This window comes from Mercenaria mercenaria, chromosome 5 (assembly GCF_021730395.1).
Source record: "Mercenaria mercenaria strain notata chromosome 5, MADL_Memer_1, whole genome shotgun sequence".
NCBI lineage: Eukaryota > Metazoa > Mollusca > Bivalvia > Venerida > Veneridae > Mercenaria > Mercenaria mercenaria.
Window position 1 is genome coordinate 6,020,920 of NC_069365.1, and position 9,971 is coordinate 6,030,890.

The 9,971-nt window shown below is 34.0% G+C and overlaps 1 protein-coding gene across 1 annotated transcript; it reads right to left on the reverse strand.

Moving 5' to 3' along the window:
* Window positions 1–213: 213 nt before the first annotated feature.
* On the reverse strand, window positions 214–7,839 carry LOC123556347 (uncharacterized). Its single transcript, XM_045346980.2, has 6 exons — window positions 7,803–7,839; window positions 7,147–7,270; window positions 2,902–3,039; window positions 2,406–2,465; window positions 1,545–1,725; window positions 214–1,221 (listed from the first exon to the last, which is right to left on the reverse strand). The coding sequence occupies exons 2-6, from the start codon at window positions 7,213–7,215 to the stop codon at window positions 1,070–1,072; spliced, it is 600 nt and encodes a 199-aa protein (XP_045202915.2). The 5' UTR covers window positions 7,216–7,270; window positions 7,803–7,839; the 3' UTR covers window positions 214–1,069.
* Window positions 7,840–9,971: the final 2,132 nt, after the last annotated feature.

Consider the following 9,971-nt stretch of genomic DNA (forward strand, 5'->3'; position numbering starts at 1 on the left):
TCGGAAATATTCCTTTATTTTATAAGTTAGTGAGAAAGAACACTAGAACCTCAAAGACTTTAAAACATATTATAAACTTTTAATAAACATGTGTTGCTTTTGAAGTGTATAGTAATCACAACGCAGAAGTGCGACACTTAATCAACGAAAAGTCGGGATAAAAAGGGATAGATTCGCTGAAACATGAGGCAAACTAAAGCGAACACCAGTAAGTAACGTTAGGAATTTATTACAGGAAACAAATATTAGGGACAGTTAAAAGATATCAGTTTTTTACAAAGAACAAAATAAAATATGGACAGATATGCTATAGTAGCTATATACACAAAACTATGTTTGCCAATATCATTTAGTTATATTTGAAAACATACCTGTAATCCATTCTCAAATAAAAGGAATAGAAGAAAAGTGTTTATATTTATGACTGTAAACGTTTTTGCGTCTTGTTTCGAGAAAAAAAAATAAAAACTTCTTTGTTCAAGTTTGTAACACACATTTGCCTCAGAAAGTTTGCCTTTATATTTTAAAAGAAAACATGAAGATATTTGAAATAAATAAATTGTTTTACAAAAAAATAATCTTACATTGTTTGTGTTTGCAATAAAACATAAGACATGAATAATAAATTTTCTAAAATTCATTTGAAAGTTAATGTTGAAATGTCGATATTGGCAAAAGCAAAAGAAAAGTAACAATAAAAGAAAAAAATATTTCAACACACACAGTGAACATACATAGCAAGATGGTCATTGGAGATATATAAACAAAACAGTGCTCTGAAATGTTTCCCATTTGCAAATCAAGTTATTATAAGATATTTTCCTTTTGAAAAAAAGTACAAGTTCATATTTATCTTTCTGTTAAATGAATTACGTTTCGAAAACTTATCTAAAACGTCTAACTTTTCTATAAATTGAATACTAGTAGATATATTATTTACTTTTGATCATAAATAAATTTTCAGTCATGTACAGTTAAACATGTTTTGTTATGAAAGTCTGCTTCGAGTTCAAATCAAAATTGGGACAGGAAATGATTGCAACGGCTAAACGTCACTGTCTCTACATTATCAATAGCATCGTGTAATTGTGAAACGTACATATTGTAACTGATAGCAGTAACGAACACAGACTCCAAATAATCTCCTGCAACAGCCTACAACACTTCGTATGGTCCAGTAATAGTAGCGGTAACAGAACGCACGTTTAACTCTCTTGTTTCCTGAAAAGAAAAAGAGCACTTAGAATTGGAAATAACGTCTCGTTTTAGTTAAATGTGATTATTACTGAGTGTTCTAGAATCCGCGAAAGAGACAAGAAGTGATACAATTTTGAGCCCTTTTATCAATATTTCCGCAATTAATCCCAGAAATAAAGGAAAAATCGCTCTGGCTAATACCTAATAGCTGTAAAACAACTACAGCAGCAACAGCAACAACAATAACAACACACACACACACACACACACACACACACACACACACACAAATGTGATATTTAGATTTGGACGTTTTCTTACCATTTTATTTCATTTCATTTTCTTACCTTCATCAGTTTCACTGACAGGCGCTGTGGTAGTAGACTCAGTTTGTTCTTCGTTTTCGCAACCACCAGGTTTAGAAATTAGCAGGAAAATATTACGACCCTCACATTTCTTTAAGATGTCATCCGTCAGGTTTTTCTTCAGCATCTTTACATAAGTATAGCAGAAATCATCTTGGCCTGACTAAATTATAAAGAAGTATCAAATAAATCCAGATATTCTTGTTTTCTTTAAAGAGAGGAGATATACTAGGTCAGAAAACAAGTACAGGGAAAAGCAGAACACAAATAAAAGTGAAATTTCTAAATTTCTTGAAACCCATTTGAAATCAATACATCAGCACATACTTGCATTACAAATTCATCAATAGTTCTTTTTATATATAATTGATACGAGCAAGATAAAAGCAGATTATAGTGTTTCTGGAGCAAGCGAAAAAAAGGTTAAATCATCCACTAGGTACATTTCAATGAATGAGTTGATTGAACATTTAAGTGAGTGATGTTTGAACTTGAATTCTTAACGATTTAGATACGCTTGAGTTTCATCGCAATTCTAAATTGTTGAAAGTGCATGCCATAGGTTTAGTACGACATAATTACAACACGAGACCAGCTCCATTCTAACAGGTTACAGCAGTCATACCGGATAAGATAAGCTTTATTGAATAATCAAAATTGAACATAACAAACTTGTTATAAGATGTTAGAATCAAATAGCTGTCACATATGGAAAAGGCGTTTTAATTTTAATCAGTGTGTGATGTGTTCTCATAAAAGTTGCTTCGATGCCTTAAAATTCTGTAGAAAAAAATGAAATTTAGATGGATTCTCCTTCAAAGATAAAGGAACGAATGTTGTTACCTTCACATCCTCGGAAAGGTAACAAGTTGTATCATTTTCTGGTTTGTCCACCACATATCCCTGGAAAAGAAATAGTGCCTGTCTTTCTATACCTAAACTTTGAGTCATATATTGAATGTTTTCTCCATAACATGAATTTTAAGGCTAAATGTATGTAGACAATGAAATTAGAGTACACAATACTTTGGGAAATGACCAAGTATTTTACAGCATAGAACGGTAAAAAAGTATATCAAGCATATACCACATATAACTGCGAAGCAGTAAATAAAGTAATTTACCACATAGAACCGCGAGGCAGTACATCATTAATGACAACGACAATGACAATATCATTTTCTAATTTAGGTTTATGTATGTACTTTCGTATTTCATGTGTTATTAGTTGATATTGCAATGATTTGAAATCGGTGTATTTTGGCATGTATTATGTAAAGCAATTGAAATGCTATATCATTCGGGTATAATAAAGTATAAAATACTGATAAATGTTTACCTTTGCAAAAACGTCAACTTCTATAACACGGTTTCCGTTTGAGTCAATAACTTCTATGTCTTCCTCTGTATCAGATGTTGTTATGTCCAGTTTATATGAAGTTCCATCCTCAGCCACAACGTTGTCTTGGCGCGTCGACTGTTGAAATTAGAAGCAAATTAATACAATTCTTGGAATGATAGTTATGATATACAAGGGTTGTCCAAACAATGGAATAAATTATTTTATCGACGTCCTATTGAAATAAGTTCATAAACATGTATTTTTGGTATAATGCACGGAGGGGCACCTTGGGTCTTCCTCCACAATCAAATCTGGTAAGTTGCCATATGACCTGTAATTATGTCGATGCGACATTAATCCCAACAAAAACAAAACACTTTTTTCGATTTTTATCAAAAGACATCTTCATAAAAATGTGTATGAGTTTTTACTGAGGTCCGAAACTTGCGAGCTGCGCAACACATACGGCAAAACAATATAGAATTTGTAATCTGTCCTCATGTTGTTATAACAACGCATATTTTCAACATTCCCACCAAAAGTTCACATCTGCGTCAGCGTAAATCATTCTGAAGTCACGCTGCCAGATTTACAAAATGTCACATTATTAATTGTTGAAAAATACACGTGTCATAAATCCAGGTGGTCAAAAGCATAGTGGAAGTTGCCGCTGCGCACGGGAGAATCATCAGATTCTCTGTAGAATTTGGATTGACTCCTATAAATACTCTTTAAGAAGTTTCAAGATATTGAGATACATCAAAATATTTTGCAGGCACTAGTTCATAAATGGTATCGCAAATCTACGAGATATCCCGAGAATGACCGAAAAGCTGCAATGATAAATATATGCAGCACACCAGACACAAGACGTCGTAAACACCGTCATTGAGCAAATGCGAGAAGTATCTGAAATAACAGTGTACTGTAACTCTATCCCTTAATAAATATGCCCACTATTTACACATTGCGATTGATTCCTCGGCCAGCGAAAATGTATCCAATATTGTAAGAAATGATGCACATAACGCTGCATGTGGGTGACGGTAAAGACGTTACAATGTGCGCCGGTCACCGTTATGTTCCCCGCTTTAACTTCGTGTAGATTCATAATTTTCAAATTCGTTTCATGTTTTCCCAGAGTGTATTGCTTAATGCTTTGTTAAAGATGTTTTTCACAATTATTTCTAGCGGACAGAATTTTTTGTAACTTTGCATATTTATAGATTGATGTATGACAAGTTAGAATAAAAAATAAAAATGATAGGTACCCGTGCTTCTTTTAGCAATATTTAAAGTTTATTAAGAACACCAAATCGGTATTTTTGTTTGCAGAAACAATACATACATGTCATAATAAAACTACTGCAAACAACTATTTATTCAAAGTTTCACTCTGATGTTACTGTTTATGCATCACAATTAATGAAACCACTATAATTATGCATGAAATGTCCACATATAGATCTATTAACCCAGAAAAATTACTCTTGAAAGATGTCGAAAGTATCTGAAATTGAGAAAAACACGAAGTATTTCTTAATGATATGAAAAATCTAGCGGACAGAATTTTACCAAATTTTATATTATGTAAGCTAGAAGTAAGACAAAAAAATCTAAACCAAAAAGATAATATCAACCCGTGCTTGTTTTCAAGAAAAATTAAAAAATATTCACTCCACCCACAAAAGTATTTTTTCATTACCCCACCCACCTAAGAATTATGAACATTTTTTTTCTTACAAAACAAATTGCACAATGTTATTATCAGTTTCTTAACCAGTTTTCTTACTCGCATGCGGAATAATGCTCCTTTAAGGTTGCATGCCTCTAGGTCAAATACTTTTTGAGATACGTGCTACACAAGCTTTCACATGCCATTTACGTATATATTTGACCACGTCAAGGGACATAAATCTGTTTTTACTGAGTGAAACCTCAAATAAAAGCACTGGTGCACAACTTCGCATGCTGAATTTAATTCTTGTGTGGTTTCATGACTCTTGGCGCATATACTTTTGAGGTACATGCGACACAAATGTTTAGACTCTTTATGTACAATTTGACTGTCAAGGGCCATAACTCTGGTCTTACTACGTGAAATGCGGGATGGGGCACAAAAAGTATAACATTTTTAGGAAATCACATTTGAACTTGAAGGAGATAGATCTACGTAAAGATTTTCTGGAATTTTATTTGACTTGCAGTCGGCTGCATCATTACTGGAGGAAATAGTTTACTTTCAAATTTGCTGTCTACAATGTATTCGATTCGAGCACTTCCTACGACTACTGCTCCAATAAAAACCATCACTTTTAAAGGTAAAATAAATATGGATGCACGACCCATATTGTCAGTACATACGATATTTTTGCGCGAGTGCTCTGCATATCCGACAATTGTGCACTTTCGGCGGCGAATCCTGAACTTTACAGTGGTTATCGCTTGCTGCGCGATTGAGCTGCGCACAAAATATTGTGATGAACTCCTTTAAATGACTGCGAATTTCGTGACCATAATTTTCTTGTTATTCCAAATATCTAAGATTAAATAAAATTTTATCAAATAGCTACAACTCCGAGTTTGTCATCCTATTATTTTTAGAAATCTTACATAAACTGATTGTGTGCATGCTTTCATTGCATTCCACACAATGCTAATTTTCATTAACCTTCTATCAGTTGTTCGTAAATGAATTATTAATTCTTAAGCACAAGACTATATAGTCTGCCTCATATCCTGTATTTTACAAATGCAAAACAAGCCCAATGATGTTGTTCTTTTCTCTCAAAAGTTCAACTTTAATATCATCGTTACTATGTACAATGTGAGCACCATGTTAAACATATATTGAAAGAAAAAGTCATTATGACTTTAATAAATGAACGTTTCAACTGTAAGACGTGCTGTATCCCCGTGATAGGTTTTCAACTACGTAAGCTATAAAATCATTGCCATAAAAGGAAGGAGAATAATTAAAATGTTTACTTGTCAGGCGACAGAACAATACACGGCATTTTTTTGTATGTGGTTATTATCCGGAATCTGAGCTGTTGAAATACATTATCGATCAAAATAGGTTACGTGAAAATACCTGCTTGCCAATAAGTATTACATATTAGACGGTTCTCGCAAATCACGTTAAAATGTTTTACTAAACATTGAAGTTAGCACAAATTATCAATGATCACAGGTAACAGTTATTGTCTTGCATTACATCAGCATTCAAACATAATTTTACGGGGTTTAATATATTTTCAGTGAGTTATTGGTAAGTTAAGTCAAATTTGCGTTCATGTAATATTATTGATTTTAAACTTCGGGCACATAACGTAAATCATCCCTGCTCATTGCAACTCCTGATGATATTGGGACACAACCCTAACATTTAGCAACAAACGCCCATTTACCTAGTCGCAGTATTTAAACTGTATGGTATATGTTTTCAGAAAGTATAACACGACCAACAGCAACTACGATGCCCGTGTCTGTAGACGAGCTTCTTAACCTTTTAATGCTTTTAAGTGATTAAGTGAGGGTATCGTACCATTTAACGCGTCATAATTAAACAGACATACTTTTTATTTTGGCACGCCTTCTATCTAGACTTAAAACATTTATAATTTATATAGTATGTTCAAAATATAGAATTTGCGATATTCAATTAGTTTTCTTCTTTTAAAATATAACGAATAAGAATAGAATAATAGTTCTCAGCGAATGAGTGTATTGTTATGCAAAAAAAAAAGATAATGAAAGGATTCTTTTTGGTGGGGGTGGCGGGGGAGGGGAGTTAAAGCCGTTCTTTGACAGTTAACCTGACCAGGGTTCCTGGATTCTGTACCAGTACAAACCTATTGTCCGCAAGTAATGCCAACTTCTCCACATGAATCAGAGGTGGAGGACGAATTATTTCAGACACAATGTGTTTTTACCAAATAGTCAAGGAGAACATACGCCGCGCCCGGGGATCGAACTCGCAAACCTCGCGGCTCTCTCTACTGAGATAAGCGGATGGGTTAATGGAAGACTGGACCCCATGAAAGTATTATTTAAACCCTCTCTACTGAGATAAGCGGATGGGTTAATGGAAGAATGGACCCCATGAAAGTATTATTTAAACCCTCTCTACTGAGATAAGCGGATGGGTTAATGGAAGAATGGACCCCATGAAAGTATTATTTAAACCATAATAATAGCACGCTTAGCTCCATCTCCACTCTAAGGTACAAAACATCATACCTGGAAACTTTCTGAAAACTGTAAGAGCCCGAAAAGCACCAAACCAAAATGTAGCATTTTTGTCCTCATATTTCGTTGTATATACGTCTTCAACGTTAGGGAAGTACGTTGTATATTTTAACTCCTGTGTAAAATAAAAGGTTAGTTTTGTAAATAGTTTTAACATGGAATTAAGAAATATGATGTAATTGTTTTAATTACCTAAAAGTATTATTTTTTTCCATTTAAATAACATGTGTTATTTTCCACGAAATGAAAAAAGTACAACGCCCTTTCTTTCCACAAAAAAAAAAAAAAAAAAAAAAAAAAAAAAATGAAAAACCCACACAGTTTATATACTTTTAATGCATAAAGTATGATAAAAAACTTTTCACATCGCCGTAAAAAGCTGTACCTGAAGAAATTTTGCTCAAAAAGCAGGATTGTAGCACAACAACTTTCTACTAATAAATAACGGTACATAATAAATACCAGACCATTAATTAAGTCATGATTCCTTCTAAAACAATTTTAGATTTATGATAGAATTATCTGTGCGCAATGACAAAATAATCAAAATATTTCAAAGAAAATCGACTGCCCTTTAGCCAACAAAATCAGTTTCACAAACAATCTGATGTCGAACAGGAATAAATTATTACTACAAAATATCTTACCTGAAATCTTCAGATGCGAGCAACAGACAGTTAGCCAGACAGCCTGGGTGTTCCTTTATACCCTCAGTCTCCCTTGCTTCCTCTTTCAGAGACCAATGAGAATGCTTGCAGAAATAGAACATTGTCAAAGATACCATAAATAACAAAAAATCTGTTTATTACAGAAAATTTTCCATGACTTAGTATCTGCAGTTTCGTTTCCAGTGATGTGTATTTTAAATATATGCAGACATTGCATTTTGCAGCTCCTGTCGGGTATATCCAGGGTAGAAGGAAGTTGTTGAATTCTATATGCGCATTGATAAATGTGAAATGGTAGGCAAGTTTATATTAATATCGTTATTACGATACAAACCAACCCACACAGTTTATATACTTTTAATGCATAAAGTATGATAAAAATTAATCTCAATAAATATTTAGATCACCAGCCATTGACCTTGCTTTGTTTCTTTGGATTAACGTCACACCGACATAATTGTAGGTAATCTGGAAACATATCATTGAGCGATAATTGATGAAGGCCAACTGTGCCTGTCCGGGTAATTTTTTTCAGGCACGGGCGGAGATATGTACTCATCTTACTTAATATCTTCTATAACCTGTTATAATCTTTTTTTATTGGTAGCCTCGTTAGTCGATTAATTGCAGCCTACCAACCAATTGTCCTTCATTAACGTATCTTACAGCCGTATTCTAGTGAAAACGCTAACATTGGCTGGATTTAACTTAGTACACGACCGTGCCGTCTTGCTTTGTCCAGGCTATGTTTTCATTGATGCTTTGTCTTCAGCGAAGGCATCAAACACATGCAATAATGGTTCTTTAAGTTTGCTGTCATTAGTTTTTATTATTAATCTATATTTATAGTCCTTTCCATTGGTCTAGATGTAGTCACATGATCAATGATAAAAAGTCGTATTGACTCGAAGGCAGAGCCAAAAACATATATTGACCGCCAGCTGTGACGTCATTACGGTTTGACATCAGAACAATGCAATGTCGTACACAATTTACCGCGACAAATGACCAAAGGCTGAAGATATTTGTATTAAAATGTTTATACTTATGAGTAGGCTAGATTTAACAATAAAGTAATTATTGCCTTTTAAGTTCGGCCGTTATGAGGATTTATCGACTTTCAAAAAGGCAATAATCGTATAATATCTACTTTTGCCAACATTTTGATCGGTTAAAACCGCCCAAATTTCTCTGTCATGTTTGTTGGAGTATGAACTTATAAACTGGTAATACTAGTGAAATATAACTTGCACCGAATCTTTTTATTTGGCCTTTTAGCAGCAGGTGAACGGCAAAGACAGCTAGCTTTGCCCAAATTTAAGCCATAATTTTACAAGTTTTGAGAGGATTTCAATCGGAAATTACAGTTATAAACAAAATACCTTTCTGCATTACACGAAGTCATTAGCATGCACTGTCAATCAATATTATGACTAAGATCAACTGTCATTCAGTCATACCAAGATTCAAAGACAGAGTCCATGTTTACATGTCTACTCGTAACCGGTGCACATGTAAAAACACTATATTTTTGCAAATATCGGAGTACGAAAAGAGCTTAAGTACGGTTTCTACAAATATCAAAGCCCTAGGCCATGTGGTTTCAGACAAGAAGATTTTTAAAGTGTCAACTATATACATATAGTGAAAAGAGACCACGCCCCCTGGCGGCCATGTTTTTTAACAAATCGTAATAACTTGAACAATCTTTGCAGACGGTTACACAAGGACCATTGTATGTGAAATTATTTCATAATCGGGCCAGCAGTTTCATACAAGAAGATTTTTATTGGTTTCCACTATACTATATGAATATATGCATATAGGGAAAAGTGACCACGCCCTCTGGCGGCCATGTTTTTTTGAACAAACTTCATAGAAGATCAAAAAAAGACCGTTTGAGCAAAATTATTTCAACATCGGACCAGGGGTTTAAGAGGAGATGTCGTTTAAAGTTTTTTTTCTAGTTTTAGCCCTGGCGGCCCTATGTGCAGCCAATCGGAACAATATGAACAACTTTGAAAGAGGACCACCCAAGGAACATCCAGGCAAAGTTTCATCCAATTCCACCGAATGGTTTTAGAGGAGATGTTGTTTAAAGGAAAGTGTGGACGGACGGACGACGTACGTATGAATGGACGGACGATG

Bases quoted from the DNA above. Each gene is read 5' to 3' on its own strand.
- LOC123556347 (XM_045346980.2), bottom strand. From the start codon at position 7,215: ATGAGGACAAAAATGCTACATTTTGGTTTGGTGCTTTTCGGGCTCTTA. The intron at 2,466-2,901 runs GTAAACATTTAT...TTTCTTTTCCAG, and splicing joins AAGTTGACGTTTTTGCAAAG to GGATATGTGGTGGACAAACC. The intron at 1,222-1,544 runs GTAAGAAAATGA...TTTTCTTTTCAG, and splicing joins TGTCAGTGAAACTGATGAAG to GAAACAAGAGAGTTAAACGT.